This window comes from Rhipicephalus microplus, chromosome 7 (assembly GCF_043290135.1).
Source record: "Rhipicephalus microplus isolate Deutch F79 chromosome 7, USDA_Rmic, whole genome shotgun sequence".
In the NCBI taxonomy this organism is placed as follows: Eukaryota; Metazoa; Arthropoda; class Arachnida; order Ixodida; family Ixodidae; genus Rhipicephalus; species Rhipicephalus microplus.
The window spans coordinates 67540317-67560556 of record NC_134706.1 but is presented as its reverse complement, the minus strand read 5'-3'; the positions used below and the strand labels follow the sequence as shown (position 1 = coordinate 67560556).

General features: G+C 47.7%; 1 protein-coding gene across 1 annotated transcript; it reads left to right on the top strand.

Annotated features, from left to right (window-relative positions):
* Nucleotides 1–15214: 15214 nt before the first annotated feature.
* Nucleotides 15215–18567, top strand: LOC119179196 (monocarboxylate transporter 14). The gene is made up of 3 exons (XM_075870022.1): nt 15215–15410; nt 15787–15930; nt 18137–18567. The coding sequence occupies exons 1-3, from the start codon at nt 15215–15217 to the stop codon at nt 18565–18567; spliced, it is 771 nt and encodes a 256-aa protein (XP_075726137.1).
* The last annotated feature ends 1673 nt before the right edge of the window (nt 18568–20240 follow it).

Genomic DNA, 20240 nt, shown 5'->3' with positions numbered 1-20240 from the left:
CGGAAATGCAGCCGCCGCAGCCGGGATTCGAACCCGCGCCCTGCGACCTCTTCAGATTGCAAAGCCTGTAGACAGAGTGAGCAGGGGAGCAGATCTTGAAAAAACTTTAGGGGCACCTCCCCTATCGCAAAATTAGAAAAAGTGAATTTGGGCGCATGTACATGCCTGACCTTATTTATTTATTTATTTGATTATTTATTTATTTATTTATTTCAATCGCATTGCGAAATATTCATGAATTCTCACTTTTTCCATTCTGGGAGTGCACACACGGCAATGGTAGTCAGAGAAAACGGCGCCCTAATGGTGCACGTGCTGCGCAGTCAGAAGTTTTCGAGGTTGTAGAGGCCGAGCAAGTGGCTATAGCCCTAGTCATCAGCCAAAATGGGGTCACGGTTGACATCAGGGACTCTAAAAACGCCGTGAGAAATCATGAACCGGGGAAGCTGAAGGCGACTGCCCTCCGTATAATAAACACGGCGGGTGGACCCGAGAGATGGTTCTGCTCGTCCAAGCACCAGCTCACCAGGTCCTGTGAGAGGGGCTCATTTGATTGATTGATTGATTGATTGATTTGTGGGGCTTAAATTCCCGAAACCACCATATGATTATGAGAGACGCTGTATTCGAGGGCTCCACAAATTTTGACCACCTCGGGTTCTTTAACGTGCACCCAAATCTGAGCACATGGCCCTACAACATTTCCGCCTCAATTGGAAATGCAGCCGCCACAGCTGGGATTCGATCCCGTGACCTGCGGGTCAGCAGTCGAGTACTTTAGCCACTAGACCGCCACGGTGGGGTTGGGGGCTCATTTGGTCACCTTAGGTCTCAACTACCAGTCTATCCCCGGAACCTTCCAACTTACAAAAAGAAGATAGGATATGCGCACATAGCATGAAATCATAGCACACTACAGGCTTAATAATCAGCAAGTATACCGGGAACGGACAGATCACTCAGTAAGAAAGGCGAGGTTATGTGGTGAAAGTTACAGACGGACCGGATTTTCCCAGACACCATATTTACAGAAAGTGGCATTCAGAAGATTTCCGTTCCCAGTGCAAATTTTGTAATGAGGTTCACAATTTGGTCGAATTTGGTGTCGCCACTTCCGGGTAAAGACGATACAGCCCAGGCTACAACGTCAAGCAAGATATCGTCAGTCAAGCCCTTGCTGCTGCGGTGTCTCGGGGGTTTCCAGCCGGAGAATGCCTGACATAACTGAATACTTTTTCTGGACGAAGCTCTTTAGGCTGTGGGTCGTTCCCTCCTCTGTCGTAATTGTATGTAGCCACCTCTGGTTTATGAGTTGCTCTATAGATGGCGTTGTGTGTGGCCTTTGGCAATAATATAACCAGATGGCGTTACTAGCTTTCACAGCATATTCACAGAATGAATGATGATGAGTGGGGCAAAGTTTCCGCCCATCATTCATCCATGCGTCCATCCGTTCGCCCGTCTATCTATCCATCCATCTGCCCATGCGTCCGTCCTTTTGTTCGTACGTCCCTACGTCCGTCAGTCTATCTGTCCGTTCGTGCGTCTGTCCGTCTGTCTGTACGTCTGTGCTTCAGTCCATGCGTCCGTCAGTATGTCCATGGTTTCGATCATCCATTCATGTGTCCGTCCGTACGTTCCGACGAACAAACGCTTCGCCCCACTCATCATCATTTGCTCCGTGGATATGCTGCGATTTTCTATGAACCGTTCTTTCCCTCTCTTTTTCTTTCCATGCTGGGAGTCAAATCTTTATGCACGTACTTTGCTGCGCGACACCTCCGTCACTACAGCCAGCTACGGTGGTTACGCGTTCATACCCAGGCAGCAATGAAATGTACTAACGCTAAACTACAAGGCGCCTCAATAAAAAAACGCCAGGCCTGCGTGGAACGTGCAGCACTGTCAGAGTGAAAGCTCAGAGCATTTTCTTAACACTGCTACAAGCCTACTTGCAGGCATTCACTATGCTAGCCTTCGTCATTTTTCGGAGAAGCCTGATGTCCACTACATACTTGTTAAGAACATTGCGCAATACTTTCATGCAGTAGCTGACGAGGATGAAGAATTATGCCTCAAGTGGGTATGCGCCACAGTTACTAGGTGAACAAGAAGTAGTAGTTTTGGTAATGTGTTAGTTCAGTGGAACACCCACACTTTATGCAACTCGCATTGTGTGACGCCTGGTTGTGAAGCCTTCCATGCTAGAACTAGGGTGCACCTCGGTGGAACAGTGCCTGCAGTGCTCGGCTGCTGACCCAAAGGTCGAGGGTTCGATCCCGGCCACGGCGCGCACAATTTGATGGAGGCGAAATGGTTGAGGCCCGGGTACTGTGGGCGTTAACAACTGATGGTCAATATTTCAGGAGCTCCTCACAACGGCGTCTCTCATAATATCGTGCTTTTCGTACGTAGAAACCCAGATATTATTATTATTTATACAAGAAGTATGGAAGAGCAGTCTGAGTTAAGAGTGCTTGATGATGTCTGATAAGGAACTCGATTTTTGCGGAGGCCCCACCGTGGGGGTCTAGTGGCTAAAGTACTCGGCTGCAACCCGCAGGTCGCGGGATCGAATCCAGGTTGTGGCGGCTGCATTTCCAATGGAGGCGGAAATTTTGTTGGCCCGTGTGCTCAGATTTGGGTGCACGTTAAAGAATCCCAGCAGGTCGAAATTTCCGAAGCCCTCCACGGCAGCGCCTCTCATAATAATATGGTCGTTTTGGGACGGTAAACCACCCATATCAATAATTTCTTGCGAAGCACGAGTAAAACTCCTACTACAGAAGTGTAACGTCAGCCTCGTGTTTGTTAGCTGCCTGCTTTTCACTTTTTTTCGTTAGTATGTATACGACGCAGAGTTGTCATACGTTCAATAGGTTTATTTCGTATTTATTCGAATGAACCGGTGGGTGAACATAAGTTCCTTGAAGGTGAAAGAGTATTTCGTTGTTTCCAATGAATGCAGTCGCGAGTTCTCATCCGTGGTGTCTCTTTATATCTTGTCCGTGTCTGTGTGTGTGTTGCGCTGCCAGTGAGTCAGCACCGACTGGCCTTACATTGAGTAATGTTGATAAAATTACGCGTGCGACCAGTGAACCTTCGAAAGCTGCATTTGCATGCGCACTTTGCGTTTCTCGCGTACGACATCGCCACCGCATTCTGTGAAGTCGTACAGGGTTACAGCGCAGCTATGTTTTAGCGTGAAGAAAAAAGAATCCAGTGTGGAAGAAGAATACAGACGAGAAGATGAGCGCTTACCTTATAGCTATAACCTTACGTTTTCAGCCTGCATGCACAACTCGCCCAGTCTGCAGTACTTGTCGTATTCAGCCAATCATAACAAGCTTTTCTTAAGAAAAAAAAAGGGGATCAACGTCACATATATGCAAATGGACGGCGCTTGCATTACTTCCAGAGAATGAAGCATCGAAGTCATGAAACAACTGGGCAATAAAAGCCATATTCAACGTCGCCAGTGGTGTATGCAAAATAAAATCCCAACTGCAAACGTTCGGCTTGAATAAAGCATGCTAACTGTCTCAATGCGCCTGCTTGAAAGTGGGGAGCAGCCGGCGCTGCGAGAAAATCGGCATCGTTTGCATTTCAGGTGAAGTGTTGACACATATTGCTCGTGTTTCGAGAGAGACTCGCATTGCCGACATCACCTTTACGGCACAAAATGTCACTTCTGATGCCTCGTCTTGTGGAAGAATGTCTTTCCTTGAGTGTCTCGGCCTGCCTGGTGAACCTTCCGACGTTTGGAGATATCCTTTCAAGAAAATCTGACTTGTGTAATGCTTCTTCTAAAGGAAGAAATAATTACTATAGTGTTTCGCCTTTCTGGTGAAATTCTGACTTTTAATACTTTGTCTTTCGGGAGAATGTGTCACCTTAATACCTTGGCCTCTCTGGCGAAGCTGTGACCTTCAAGGAGGAAAATCCGTCTTGTATAATACTTCGTCGAAGGGAAGAAATAATTACTACAGTATTTCGTCCTTGTGAAAAAATTGTGACTTTTAATGCTTTGACAATCTGGAGCGGGTATTACCTCGAGTCCTTGGCCTCTCTGACGATGTTGTGATCTTTAAGGATTGCCTTTTAGATAAATCTGACATTTGGTGCTTCGCCTTTCAGGAGAAACAGTGACTGTAATACTTCGCCTTTCGGGCGAGCTATGCTTTCATTTATTTATAGATATGTTGCGTTTAACGTCCCAAAGCCACCATAGGATAGTGAGAGACCCCGTAGTCGAGGGCTCCGGAAATTTCAACTAGCTGGGGTTAACGTGCACCCAAATCTGAGCGCATGGGCCTACAACATTTCTGCCTCCATTGGAAATGCAGCCGCCGCCGCCGGGATTCGATCCCGTGACCTGCGGGTCAGAAGCCGAGTACTTTAGCCGCTAGACCACCGTGGCGGGGAAGCGCGCCACGTTGACACGCGCAGTAACGCGAAAACGAATTAAAACACCACGCGCACTCACCAGGTCATGCATGTGAGCGAGCACCGAGCTGCCAATGGAGTCGCTATGCCTGGGTGCATGGCTCGAGTCTCCGTCCGCGGGGCTCTCTGAAGCGCTGGGTGCCGCTCTGAGACTCTCGTCGAGGGGTCCCTGCTGCCCAGCTGGTTCCGACGGCTTCTTCGTGGCGGAGCTCTTCCGTGGCGTCGGAGAGCTGGTGCGAGAAGAGTGAGGTGATCTTCTCTGCACCGAGACGTTCGTTTTAGCATTCATCTTCCGAAGTTATCGGGAATGCCGACCCTACAGCCAAGCTCTTCTTCTTATTCGTCTTCTTCTCTCGAAGTGGCTCGTGCCTGGTCTCTACTGCCTTCCCGTTCCACAGGCTGCTCCACAGGCATCCTACTTTTCGGTGCATGGGGCTGGTTGGGTAGTTGAGAGCCGGATAGTATTTAAGAGCGAAGCTGTTTAGCAAATTGTTTCTTGTTAGTCGACCGCAGAACACTACATTAATCCTTATGGGCATAAGCCAGGAAACTTTCATCATCGTGAATCGGTATGCGCGAAAGAAATGAATATGTACTACTGCTCACTACTGGTGCACTAAAAACTAATAAGGCACTAATCGCTTTCTTTTTGTTATCAATATTTCATACTTGAATTCTCTAAATAGTTCACGTGATTGTAACAAGAGGCAGAGAGACGTGATGAATCTCGCAAATGTATTATAAAGAGCCAAAGCGGAGCGGGGACGGCTGCCTGCGTCCTTTGTTTGTTTGTTTGTTTGTTTGTTTGTATCCTCTAATCCATGGCTCGTACCCTAGCCACCAGGAATCGTTTTCTTCTAGCACGCGCCTCGAGCTCCCAGCACGAGCGGCGCAGTGTTGTCTCTAAGTGATGATGAAGGCGCTACTGGGTTCCCTCCCAAATATCTCTTGATGAAACTTGTTTTTTATCTAGGGTTTTCCCCTAGCGCTTAGCACGATTTCTAAGGTATATACAAAATAAATGGAGGTAAACAAACTAAATGCACGAACGACAATCCATAGGGTGTCCTTTGGTAAGTCCGAGTCGTTAACATGAAAGCGCACAAAGTCGTCATGATTTTGCCGGTGGTCGGCATTGGCAAAAACGCGGGGGGAGGGGGGTATAAACAACAAAAGGGAAGGCCGGGAGGTTGACCAGGCACGTGTCCGGTTTGCTACCCTACGCTGGGAAAATGGGAAGGGGGAATAAAGATGAGAGAGAGAGGAAAGAAAAGAGAAAGAGAGAGAGAGAAAAAAGAGGGTTTTCAGTCAATCGTCTGGCGCGTATGCAGCGGTGGCACTACACTAAAGTTAAAGGTGGTCACGTAGGCCTGTAGTCCTCAAAAAGCACAAGACAGCTTTGACTGCTTTTTGAGCCGACGAAAGGCGATGACGGTGTTCCAGAAGCATCTGCACAGAGAGTGGCCGATCGTCCAATTGTCGCAATGCATCCGAAAGCTTCTGTCTTTCAGAGGCAAATCGAGGGCAATGGCATATCAGATGGTCGATGTCTTTTTTGGTGCAGCAGACGTCGCATTCCGCATTGTCGTCAATCCGGTGAGGATTCTATATGCTTTTGTGAAGGCAACCCCCAACCAAAGGTGACAAAGAAGTGAAGCTTCACGTCGATGAAGTCCAGATGGAGTTTGAAGTTCCAGTCGAGGGTTTTTTTGGTATGGTCTCGTATGTCTTATGCTTGGGGTGTTCCACTCCTGCAGACTCAGACTACGTGGCAGGTGACGAAGTTGCTTTGCAGCGTCAGTCCTTGACAAAGGAATCGGAAGGGTGTGCTCTTCTTGGTGTGATGTGCGAGCCGCGTTGTCTGCGGAATCATTGCCACTGATCGCACAATGGCCAGAAAGCCACTGAAACTGTACCTCATGGCCTGTTTCTGGAACGTGGTGAACACGCTTGACAACTTCGTAAGTTAATTGTTCATGGCAACCTCGTTGAAGGACTGACTGCATGCTCTGTAGGGCTGCTTTCGCATGCTTTGTTGGGCAGAAACGCAGTGGCTGAGGAACAAGGCACCTGGGCGTTCATATAGACATGCAGGTGCCTCGATGGCTTGGTGGGTGCGTTCATGAGCGCACCAAGTGGCGAGAGCGGACATGGCTTAGAACGGTGCCGGTTTGGCCGCTAACATTGGCAGCAGCAGATCGGTGGTGCTGCTGTGGACGTCGGTGGCTGTGTGTCACAAAACGAGCGCTCAAAAAAGGGCGCGCCGCCGAATTCTCTCGACGAAGCGCCAGAGATGCGCCTCGAGGTCAACGATAAAGAAGAAAAACAAGCACCCAAAGACTCCCCGGGCGCGCGTCTCTCTCCCTTCAGAAGCGTAGGTTCGCCTACAAACCTCCTCACATCGGCGGCCGAACAAGCCCTGGAAGGTTCCCGATGGAAAGGGGCGTGGTGATGCAGGGTTGCGTCATCTGTCACGGACGGCCCTTGAACCGTTTCGCGCTTTCCCCAGCCTTCGCTGCGTATCGCGCCGACGAAACGATGAGAATGTTCTGGAATCTAGCGTGAAGGGTATTTAACCGAGCAGCAGAGACGGGAGTGGAAGAGACGAAGAAAGTATGCGCCAGAGTGCGTAGGGTGTTCCGCCGTGTCTGTCGGCGAAGGTTTTGTCTTTAGTGAGAAAGCAGGAGAAGAAGGAATTTCACGCCAGAGTGCGTAGGGTGTTCCGCCTTGTCGGCAAAGCCTTTTGTCCTCAGTGACAAAGGAGGAGAAGAAGAGGATTTTTACCTGAGGGGTGAAGACTCGTGCTACAGGCAAGAGTGTGTGTCTACCGCCAGCGAGCGAAGACGCGTGGCAATAGCTGCGCGTGGGAAGCCGACGTGTTACCGTTGAATAAGTTTGGTGCTTGGAGAGCGGCCAATTGAAGACGCGAGGTTTTCCGGAAGCGAAACTTCGGGGGCAGCAGAACGACAACAGCGCTGTACTTTGAGTGAGTGATTCTCAAAAGAGTATCATTCAGACTTTTGTTCCAAGGACATTGGACTAAGTTTTCCAACTCTTTAGTCTTTAAGTGTCTTGGTAGTTCGATGCATGCGACTCCATTGTAGTGCGTAATGTTGTTTGTGTCCGTTGTTTCGAGTGTGGCTGATTGTACTGTGTAGTACGTTTGATTGGTGACTCATGGTATTCATATATTGTGGAGTGTGCATATTTTTGTATCGATTTGATCTGCCATAATTGAGAATATAATTTTGTTCTGTTTATCAACTCTCGGCTCTGACTTGCTCTTTGGGCCACAGCCGGCGTCCGCTGGCGCGCCAAATAGGACCACTTCTAAATTGTCCACGCTTTCGTGGTGCGGTTCAAGGGGGCCGTTACTTCGGCCCTTGGAATTAGCCCGGCGATCGCCTCCCTAATAAACGGGGCCTGTGACACTGTGCAACAACTTCCTTTGCGTCTTATGGCGGCCGGCGTTTCTACTCGGGAATTGGGCGCTAGGACATACCATGGCGCCACCATGCGGAGGCGTCCCTGTGACATACGTGGTTGGATATCTCCGCCGCTTTTTCGCGTGCAACCTGCCGCCACTTCGGCGTGTCCTTTTTTAAAGACGACAGTCTTTCTTGAGTACCTTCGACGGAAAACGTTTGGTCTTTCTGACTGTCTGTCTGTCTGTCTGTCTGTCTGTCTGTCTGTCTGTCTGTCTGTCTGTCTGTCTGTCTGTCCATCCGTCCGACCACTCTAACGATAACTCAACCGGCATCAAACGGCCAACCCTATCCGCAGCGCCCACCAATATTGCTCAAGGTTTAGCGTTCATAGTTGTGCAATTGTCAATTAAAAAGCAATTATTGTGCATATCTGAGACGCCACAACAACACTTCGATGTTTTGTATGTCTGCCTTTATACTCGAAGAAGCACACATAAGTAACTCTGAGGAATGTATCGTTTATCGCGCTGCGCTGACAATGCAACGCGGTGCTCAAGAAGGTGTTTCCAACGCTTCGCTACGACATCACGGTGGTGGCACCTTCCCGTCGCTTTTCGTTCACCTCCGAAACTGGTGCGCATCTTTCTCCGCGGACTGCACGCCTTCGTTTTCGTAGATAACTGCCAGATGGCACTTGTGCCTAACGTGCCTCGATGCGCTCGTTCGCCTACGTACAGGCTCGAGGCACTCTAACGCAGCGCCTCCAAAATACCATTCAATACGCAGAACATCAAAATACGTTTCGTTCACTCTCTTTAGACGCAAGACTGTCATCTTTCAACATTCGCGGTATAACATGCAGATTTTAAACCAATTTTTATTATTAATTTCCTAAACTTCACTCAAAGAAATCAGTGAAATACTGCTCCACCTTCTTTTCTGACTGTATGAAGTGCTAACGAAGTGCTCCGTAAAAGTTTTACGCTTCTCGTAATGCCTGACTGCCGGCGTCGTCTTCCATGGCCACCTGAAGGAAAACCATGGGGGCCTAGGGGGCCGCTGGCTCTGTAAGAGGTGGAAGCTCATTCCGTGTCCAAATCAAGTATAGAATGAGTATTATTCGTGAAAAACTAAAAAGTTACCTTGACTGCTGGAAGTGCGTGAAACCATGATACTTCATTCATTGTAGGTTTGCGTCTGAAAACGGGCCGCGGTCGACATGAAAAGCATGCGCAAATTACATTTTCGTTTAGCACACATAGCCCTACGATGCACAGTGAAAGCGGATTCCACGCTTTGCGAGAAGCAACACAGCATTATTACAGCCTCATGCAGCCGCAGCCTTTTTTGTTATTAGCAAATGTGAGAATCACACGTGCCTCAATCAGAAATCTAACTTTTCTCTGCGGCACCATCCTAATATCCATTGCGCATAACTTCTATGGCGGTCACGCGATGCACATTCGATCGCCATCAAGCCAAACGTGGGTGAAAATTATGCATGATTAGTTCAGTTCAAGAGCTTCTATGAAGGGTAAATCATGATGGAAAAATGCGATCAGCCTGCCGTATCATTTTGTGTCCTTGAGTGTGCATGCTGCTAGGTCTTGCGTACCGTGATCTAACTGTCAATTTCATGTTTCAGTAAAATTGCTCATGTCCAGTTTTTTTTTACAGGTTTATTCATAAGTTGTGTTATATTTCACGAATCTCATAAGATGAATCAGTTCTCGAAGCTGACCACGTTTTCTCCTGCAGACTAAGACAACATTGAGGGGCTATGGGCCCACTCTACAGACGTTGTCCATAAGCAAAGAAATAAATTTGTGAGCTGAAGTCGCGGATGGCAGGGGCTTTGGCAGAATTTTTTTTGGGGGATGCGGCATTGTTTTCTTAGAGTTGGGCCCGGGCAGCAAGAGGCTGTACACCAATATTTTGTGCGCATATATTCCGGGAATTCTTTCCAGGGGGAGGGGGGCATGGGATGTTTGTGCTTGCCACTGGCGGATGGAAATCGGGCCACGAAATAGATCGAAACAGGGTGAAAATAACTAAAGTAAAGGGAAAAGAATTGGAATTCCTGGCTATCTTGAATCTCTGACGATTCAGACAATGGCGCACATTTTTAATGTTTTAAAGGCAACTTCCCCCACATGTATGCTCGCACGTCCTATTTTAAAATATACATAATCAGACCATTTGCACATTTATTTTTCTTTGTGAACGAGGCTCTCGTGAGCAAACTGAGACGATCTGCTTTTATGTGAACACTCATGGTCTCTGCTTATTTTAACCTCTTCGGCTCGAATAAACAACAAAAAGAAAGAAAGAGAGAGGGGACAGTAGCACTGCCAGCGGCCGTGACAGTGGCATCGCATGCGCAGTGAAATGTGGCACACCGCCAGTAACCTTTACTGTGACTTTCCGCATTGTGTGGTCTGCAGAAGCTCGCACCCCTTAAACCAGAGTAATACAATGCTGTTAAAAAATGAAAACACCGTGAAGTCACGGTTAAAGGCAACGCATCCAACCGCCAGCCATCTTCGCCAGAGCGAGGCAAGATCACGTGATCCAACCCTGCACGTCAGAGCGATTACAGCGCTCGCACCTTTAGTGGTGGGCCTCGCGCCCAGTTGACAGGACACGAAAACGCCGTGGTTGAAGGACCTTGCTACACGCAGTGCGTGTAGTGGTGGGCACGGTACGACATTGCTCAGCGCGTCTGGCCGAGCTGGAGGAGGTTTGCGACGTGTCAAAGAGCATGTCTGTGTTCGAAATACACGCTTCCTTGTTGGCGTCCATGAGTCGAAAACTCGGCAGGAGGCATGACATGGAACATAAAGCTATTGCGGAATCTGGAGGAGGGTCAGTTGGGACCATCCCGTCCCGCACCCTTTTTGGAGTATGCCACTCGGGTTCATCTTCACGCGGTAGCACGTGCGCGTTCATCGTGCGTCTTCACAATCTCTATCCCCGACGCCATCACGTGAGTGTTGAAAGAGTGTAAGGAGAAGAGGCCACACACAGACCCTTACAAGCACGCACCACTATCACACACAGGCCCTTACACACACAGTCCCTGATACAGGCCCGAACTCGTTAGCGTGCGAGCGCGTTCTGGCAGTGTTTGAGCCAGCTGTTGCACATGCGCGGTATACTCACACCAGATTGAGCTCAGCCATAGTACAGTGTACTAGAATTCTAGTACACTGTAGCCTTAGGCTACTTCGCATCCAAAACATACCTTGAAAGTAATCGGCCTGCCAGGCAAACGACACGTCCCATAGTGGAACACTGAGTGTCGTAATGCGGGAAAGGTACAGAACAGGGCATGGAGGTTGCTTCGAAACTCGCCGACAGTGGAAAACCTTGAGAGCTTTAAGAAAATATAGTCTCGAGGCAGGAGAACGCGTCGGCAGGCCAGAAGAAAAAGGTGGCACAAGTTTGTATCAGGGAAAATTCACATACACAAGAGGCTAAAGTCTGAAACATGGTTGGTAGGGTAGCAGGAAGACAAGTATACTCACTCCCACTCGTAAACACACAAGGTGATAGACTGGAAGATCAGGCGAACTTCCTCGGTGCATAATACGAGCAGGTGTCTAGCTCGTCACACTATACTGAAGCTTTCCAAAGATACAAAGGAAGGATAGAAAAGCAGAAACTAGAATACAAGTGCACAGAATACAAGGCATACAACCAACATTTCAACTTAGCTGAGCTAAACACATCACTAAACTCCTGCAGTAATTTTGCCCCGTCTACGACCGTGTCACATATGAAATGTTGAAAAATCTGCCGCTCAAAACGTAAAAAACTTTGCTCTCCCTATACAATGCTATCTGGCTTTTAGCACCATCCTTTGTTCCAGGAAATAGGCTATTGTTATCCCTATTTTGAAACAAGGCAAGGACCCTTCCTCAGTTGCGAGTTATAGGCCCATAGAACTTACAAGCTGACTTTGTAAACTTTTTCAAAAGATGATAAACCGCGGACTTTTACATTGCCTCGAAACACACAATCTGCTCGACCGATTCCAGTGCGGGTTTCGAGGGTGTGGATCCACCACCGACCATCTGGTGCGCATTGAGGCAGACATCCGAGACGCTTTCGTCCACAAACAATACTTCCTCTCTGTGCTTCTCGATATCGAGAAGGCATACGACACAACATGGCGTCTAGGCATATTAAGAGACCTGTGTCACTTGGGTGTGCGGGGTAGAATGCTTTCCATAATCGAGAGTTACTTGTCCAATCAGACATTCCGTGTCCGTGTGGGCAGTATTCTCTCCCAAACATTTGTCCAAGAAACGGAAGTACCGCAAGGTGGTGTACTTAGTTGTACACTTTTTATTATGAAAATGAATTCTTTGCACCTGTCCATCCTTCGCAACATGTTCTACTGTACATATGTTGATGACGTCCAGCTTGGCTTTAAGTGATGCAACCTGGCAATGTGTGAGCGGCAGGTTCATTTAGGTTTAAGCAAGGTCTCCCAATCAGCAGCGGAAAACAGATTTCAACTGAACCCACAAAAAAGCACGTGTGTCTTGTTCTCCCGAAAGAGAAGCATGCACTCAGAACCCGACATTGAACTGAACGGTCAACGCCTGTCTGTTAATGCGGAGCATAAATTCTTAGGCTTAATCTTGGACAAGTTGACCTTCGTACTGCACATCATGTATTTAAAAACAAAATGTTTAAAAGCCATGAATGTTCTAAAAATGTAACGTACTACGTGGGGTAGTGACAGGCAATGTCTCATGAACCTGTATAAAAGCCTCATTCACACCCGCTTAGATTATGGGGCCGTTGTTTATCAGTCTGTGACTCAAAGTGCTTTGAAGATGCTGGACCCCGTGCACCATTTGGGCATCCGCCTTTCTACGGGTGCTTTTCGCACCAGCCCCGTAGAAAGCTTTTACCTCGAGTCAAATGAGTGGTCGCTTCATCTGCAGAGAACTTGCATGTCTTTTGTATATTTTCTTAAGGTGAAAGCAGACAAGAAGCACCCCCTCATACTCCCTTATTATTGATTTGTCGAGCTCCATACTGTTTCAAAACAGGCCTTTAATGAGTCCGCCCTACTCAGCTCGCCTCACGGGTCTATCTGAGGAAACTGGTGTCTCACTGGAACACAGTTTATTGGCTCCTGTAGCATACCCGCCACTTTGGCAGTGGCAGACTATAGAATGCGATGTGTCTTTCCAAGAAATGACAAAACACACACCCATTTCCCATTACCGAACATACTTTCTGGAACTTCAACACAAATACACACGTCCTGAGTTCTTTACAGATGCCTCCAAGTCTATCTCATCTGTGTCCTACGCTGCTGTCGGCCCATCCTTTTCGGATGCTGGCCCTCTAAATCCAGAGACATGTATCTTCACAGCGAAAGCTTTTGCGATACTTGTGGCTGCTAAACACATCAAACAACTAGAACTACAAAAAACTGTAATTTATACGGACTCTCTCAGTGTGCTAACAGCTCTGCATACTCTTAAAAAACAAAAAAAAAGTGTCTTCGTCTCACTTTACTCCATTTTATGCACACTCTACTCACTCAAACAACTTGTTGTAGTGTGCTGGGTGCCAGGGCACCGTGAGATCCAAGGCAACGTGATGGCGGATCAGCTTTGTGCATCCGTCCACGAAAGTAATGCCACGACACCCATATCAATCCCGGCCCATGATGGTAAGCCGTCTCTCAAACGAAAGCTCAGGGACTACTGGCAGAGCAAGTGGGATAGACACACACAAAACAAACTAGACGTTATTGAGCCACACGTTGGCCATCGGCCGCCAGTATCAAAATCACGTCATACAGAGGTGACACTAACGAGGCTCAGGATAGGACACACACACACGACACACTCATATTTTTTGTCCGGTGGCGATCCACCATTGTGAAACAGATGTGGTGAACTAACAGTTCTTCACATTTTAATTGAGTGCAAACAATTAGACACTCTAAGAAAACAACACTTTCCTGTACCCTACCTACAACATATTTATTTTTATTTTATTTTATTTATTTATTTTTTATTTTATTTTCACCAAAACAGATACAATGGCGAAAGATAGGGAGACGGCAAAAAAGCTGCAGTTATTGCAGCTTGACTGAGCGCCGTCCACCCTACGTCAGCAGTGACAGGGTGAAAACAAATTACAATAAAATGAAAAAAAACAAATAATATAAAGCAGGAAACAATACAAGCAGTAGACAAAGTAAATGGCAGGTCAAGGTATACAAACAAAAAAGAATATTTCATAAACACAAGAGCACAGTAATTCACAGAGTATGTATCATTGCTTTCGTACATAAGAAAGGTACACAATGAGGTTACACTAAAGAAATAATAAGAAATAACCTTTACACCCTGCAATGTTCGTCGGTAGGGAACCACTGTTCACTCATAAATCGGTGCTAGCTTTTTTGAGAGATGTTAGCTTTTATCATGTCATATACACAGGTAATGCATAGCACGACCTCTCAAGAGAGGTTGCTGCTGTAGTGACTACATTTAAAAGCACTTGCCTCGTAGCCCTTGGATACAAGGGCACTGATGAGGCACTTGTGATAGTGCCAAATATTTTTACACATGTGTTTATTATCAAAACCATTTGTCACCAATTTTTACTTTCCATATCACGCAACTGTCATGATTTTAATACTTATGTTTTTACCCGCATTATATCGAGGAATTTTAAGGCCCCTATACAGCCACGCAACATATCATTGTCCACATCTCTAGTCATTGAAATGGCGCTCTCTGGCCATCAATTGGTCCTTGCGCCATAAAGCGCTACACATCATCATCATCCATCCAGCGTGATATCATTTTTCTTTCGTCCCATTCTACAACATCCATTCCTCCAAATCTTTTTTGTAGCCATGTTTGTTTGCTTGTTTGTTTGTTTGTTTTTTCCACCTAGACTCATGGCTCACACCCACTCAGGGGCATAGGCCAAGAAAGCGCAGTGCATTTTTTCTGTCAGCATTACAACTATGTGTCAAGAATTTGCATTATTATATGACTAATGTTAGGAAAAACCACATAAAAAGAGTAAACGAAAAAAATTTAAAAGTCAACTTGAGAGATTTTCAGATTTCATGTGTTGTGATAACCACTCAGCTGCGTTTATTTCACCTCATCAATTAGAATTTTCTTTTTTTAGATACTAAATAATAATTATTTCATTGACGACCACAATGGTATACGTTCGGCATGTACATTAATATACTCATCGTCGTCGTCATCATTCACGTTCCTAGCTCGAGAAGAGAAGGAACGTCACGCGCGGTGATGGCGTATTCGCCGCTGAGCAGCGGAACCATGCCAGCGCCGCACCTTGTGGACAGCCTCTACGCCTGGTTAATGGCCGCCATGTGCTTTTGGATTCAGATATGGGTAGCAACCATCTTCCGCAGCGCTGGCGTCCTCCTGGTTGGCCTGGTGTCCGCCTTCCGCATCTCTCGCGAGCAGGCCGCGTGGCCCTTCGAGATCTGCAACACCATCAACCTGGCGCAAGGTAAGAGCCTTACGCGAACACACATCACGCGCTGTATTTTGCCCCCTGTTAGAAGCTAACGTTTGTTGCACTTTTGATGACACGAGGGCGACCTGGAATGTACGGGGTAGGACTGGTGCATAGAGGATCGCTCCAGTGAAATGCGATGTGGAGTCATATCACCGGTGCAGTGCATTGCATATCCAGGGTTGTTCTGTTGACATAATGTATGAAATCTTGATAGCATGTTTGAGAGGCTCCGTTCACGTTTGTATGCTGCAGCTTGGGCAACGTAGCTGTCTGCGGTATTCTGAAAAAAAATAAATAAACTAGCCTTACAAAGTTGCCGCGTACATTACGGCCTGTGTGCAATAAAATGTTTCTTTCTGTCCTGCAGGTTTCTTAGTTGGCATTTTGGTCAGATACTTTGACACCCGAGCGTTAAACTCGGGAGCAACGCTTGTGTCTGGAGTGAGCGCCATCACTTGCTCCCTTTGGGACACGCCTAGTGCCTACCTTGTATTTCTTGGCTTTATCTTCGGTAAGTTGGCCGTAGAGAGCCAAAATTTACTGATATATCGAACTGCCAGCTCTCCACGACCCTGGCTACGCCACAGTTCTCAATTTCATGGACGGATCAAAGCACCGAGCTAACGCACTACTAGTAGCTAGCTACGGCATATTTTTGTAAACTTCACGAAAATCGTGAATATTTTTAAAGCTGTTCTACCTGCAGCATAATGAAGCTAAAGGTTGAAGCTTTTTTCTACCATACGTACAGTGCCTTCTCATAGCCGAACCAAAGAAACATACGACATATCGGCTGACGAAATCATCATTTTCTAATCATCCTGATGTCGGCGTCACCCTCTGTGGAACAGTAGCTAGGGAGCTTGGCTGCCGTACGGAGGCCATCGCGGGTTTGATTCCGGCTAGATGGTCGCATTTCGATGGAGACCAAATAATAGAGGGCCGTGCACGTAGTGTGCGATGTGGGTGCACGTTAAAGAAAACCCGACGGTCAAAATTTTCCACAACCCTCCTCTACGACGTCTCTCATAATCTCATTTGCCCAAGTAGTGGTGTGTCAAATACATGACTAGTGGCTCAGGTTTCGACAGAAAAAAAGGACGCGAGCTGTCCTTTTCCTGATCTAACTGAAACGACAAATTTTTCTCCGAGCCCTGCAGCTCTATAACTAATAAAGCTCACCTGTACCTCTGAGGTGACGTGACAGTATCGTGGTTTTGTGAAGTAAGACCCCACATTGTCAACAAAGAGCATCGCGCTTTGATATGAAGCACGCCACGCGGGTTCATTGTCCCACCATGCGGGAAAACTTGCGTTCGTCGCGCGTCTGCGGAATCTCGTTTCCCGACGCCATCACGCGATTGCTGGGAGAGAGTAAGGGAGAGAGCAACCCAGCCCGTTGCACAGGCCCGAACGCGACAGAACGCCAGAAGCCCTGTCAGAACGCGCTAGCACTTCAGTGCGCTCTGGCAGTGCTTGGGCCAGCTGTTGCGCATGTGCAGTAAAGGTAGTCAGGTCACACACCACCAGGTCTAAATCCGCCATAAGCTGCTTCGCTTCTAAAAACCACGTACAAGCTCACTTACTGATTCGAACAACAGGTCACAACAATTACACATGTCACCTCGGATAACTCTCGCCGTGTCACGTGGTGCTGAGACACGGCTGTGACGCGAGCTAGGGGCGTATGCAAAAAATTTTTTTTCGAGGATAAATTGATTACAGGGGAGATGAGGCATCGCCCGAAATTGTTACTTTTTGCTCTGTATGCCAAGGGTGGGCTGATTTTAGGGAGTGCACAGTTTCGGTGGGCCAACCTTTCTCTATGATCCTGGTCGGAGCACAAATGTCTATGTAGGGAAGCTACGGCAAAACGCAGCTTTACATGTTGGCTAACTACGTGGTGCCATTTATCGTCGCACGTCATCTCCATCATCTTAGAACACGTGCCCGCGTGACGAAGGGCAAGCAATGTTCGGCTTGAAGTTTTCCTATACTCGCGGCGTGTAGTGTTGCAGGTTTCGGCCGACGTAATGGGCAACGCCGAATATAATTATTGGCCGCGAGGGCCTCCACTTGAAAGGCCGGTGCTGCGATCGTTGTGACGTCACATACAGAATAGTAGTTGTGGAATACGGCAGCTTTGCTTTCGCGACACCACTTGCATCGTCCCCCGTGGCTGCACCGGTTCTTAGTCACAATTTTACGATGCAAATTAGACACGAGAGTGCCACCGGGGGTACCGATTGGTAGTTTGCTTACCCTTAATATCATCTCTTATCGCTTTTTTAAGCACTGAGCCTCAAAACAAAGAAAAGCATGCCCGGTGTCCACAGCAAAAGCGCAGAAAATGCGGTGTTCTAGCAGACAAAGTCATTCCGGCATCCTATGAGTGACGTCATCACTTAGGTGGCGCCCGGTATGTCCTCGAGGCCAATAGCGCTCGTCAGCTCAAAATGCTCAGATCTTGTTAGGGGCTCTAAAGGACTATACTCTTCAGCTAATAAAAACACCAGTTCAGAGCTAACGAGTTGCAGGTTACTCAAGATCCTCTTGGTAGGCTCGTTGGGGATGGCAACCGCTTTCGGTGATGCAGCCATGTTTTTTGTGGAGGAGGGGAGGTAATGCGCAGTTCACTCCCGGTTATTCCGCTATATGCAAACCATCTTTCGTATTACCGGGCGTATTAAAACGTTCCATTCCTGTCGCGCGCTCAGGTGCCGGGTCGGGTCTCATGATTCCCACAAGCGTGGTGGTTCTGAACCGCTACTTCGACGTGTACCGGGCCTCGGCGAGTGGCCTGAGCTTCGCAGAAGGGGCGCTCAGTAGCATCCTGCTGCCGCCGCTCATCGGGATGCTGATGGACACGTACGGCCTGCAGGGCACCATGCTCATCGTGGGTGCTCTCATGCTCAACACGATGGCCGGCTCCATCGAACTCCGCTCGTCGCCCAGCTTCCCGAGGCCGCTAGTCCTCCCCGTAATCAGCAGCACGTTCACGAGATGTAGCAGCAGCAAAAACTCGCAGAGCAAGAACATCATCAGTTACCCCCTGGTGTGGGATAGCGGCATTGTCGTTTCCTCTCTGCCGCCGCGCTCATCTGCACCTCAACGGCGAAGTCATCGAGGGGTGAGATTGCGCATCTAGTGCAAAACTAGCGTTGGCGACCTGCGGGTCAGCAGCCAAGTAACTTAGCCAATAAATCACCGCGGCGTGTGACAGGGGTAAAGCTTTACCAAGATATACGGGCACGTACAGGACTGGTCGAAAGTTGCCAGGCCACTATCTCATGTATTCCTACAGCAGAAAGACCCGACAACGTTTGACAAACTCCCCCCTCCACGTACGTCCCAGTGTGCACGCACGACCCCACTGCGTTGCGTGTCTGCGAGTTCATGTAGTTCTATGACGTGGGTGGGGCTCGGTTAGTGGCGATCTTCCGCTTGGCCAGTGTTGTACGTTCAAATGAAACAGTGCAGGTTTCGAGCGCGCTGAAAAGTTGTACGTTCAAATGGTTGTTTCTGAGCGCTAGAATGCACGTTAAAAACGCCAGGCGGTCGAAATTTCCGGAGCCCTGCACTACGGCGTCTCTCGTAATCATATGCTGGTTTTGGGACGTGAAAGCCCAGATATCTATTTATCTATCTATCTGAGCGCTCGAAATATTCAGAATTTTTTTAAATTGAAATAATGCAGGCCAAAATTTCAGCTTGAGCAAGATGGTCGTCACGAACTGCGAAAAAGGAACTAACACAACAGGTGTAAAATGTGAAAGACCAACAACTACTGTAATTAACGAGATTACCAACTAAAGTAACCAATCCAGTACATGACTGAAGGACTAACATGAAGTGCATGCCTGCATACATGGCCTGCATACCTGATTGTCTTGGTTGTGAAGCATTAAAGCTTTTGAATTTATTCACCACTTTTAAACACAATCCCAACGCTCTCAAATGATCACCCGAATGAGTACGGGCACCACCCTAACAGAGCCTCGTTTTTCTTACATGCATATGCAGCCGAGCACATACTTCTCCCTGTCTGATTATTCATTAAAGCCTGCTCAAGTATAGCAATGGATGGTTCATGGTTCAAGTTAGGAGTTCTGTGAGATACGTGTGATATCGCAGCATGATTTGACTTAAGCTAAGAATCAATGAACTGCCTGGATTCCGTCTCCATGCGCTCTCTCGCGAAAAGCAGGTCACGTGGGCTTTTAGTTAACTCGATTCGCTTGCCGTATTCGGCTTGATTCATCGCGCTACAAGGCCCTTGAGGCTTTCTGCCTCAAGGAATAACACAGGCGGTATCGGCACGTTAAACCCCACATATCAATCAAATCATCAATAACACAGGCGTGAACTTGAGACAATAGAGCTGTATAGATTCTAAAGCATGAACATATTCTTAAGAAGCACTAGAAAAGACACATGGACTAAGAAAAGAATAAGCGCAGCTCTGACATGCGCAGAATGAAGCGCCTCTCCCGTGTGTATCTCTGCGTCGTCCCCGCGTCCTTCGTCCCCGCGCTTCTTATGCTAGGGCCGATTGCAACCAGTTCAAATAGCTGTGTTGCGTAAGCTTACGTCCGCTGCTCTGTGTCGAATGTGGGAGCAACGAATAGGCAGGTCATCGAGAAGAAAAAAACGGTTAAATGAGGGCGAATAGAAGCTTAGCTTTCGTGTTGGTATTTAGAATCAGACAAGATACAAGAGAAGGACTCAGTGTGCTCGAGGCAGGTAATGGGCTTTTAGTACGGTTAGCGTTGAGGTGATAGGTGTCCTTCGGTTGTTAAATTGTGGTTACACGCATGCGTT

Bases quoted from the DNA above. Each gene is read 5' to 3' on its own strand.
- LOC119179196 (XM_075870022.1), top strand. From the start codon at position 15,215: ATGCCAGCGCCGCACCTTGTGGACAGCCTCTACGCCTGGTTAATGGCC. The intron at 15,411-15,786 runs GTAAGAGCCTTA...TCTGTCCTGCAG, and splicing joins CACCATCAACCTGGCGCAAG to GTTTCTTAGTTGGCATTTTG. The intron at 15,931-18,136 runs GTAAGTTGGCCG...TCGCGCGCTCAG, and splicing joins ATTTCTTGGCTTTATCTTCG to GTGCCGGGTCGGGTCTCATG.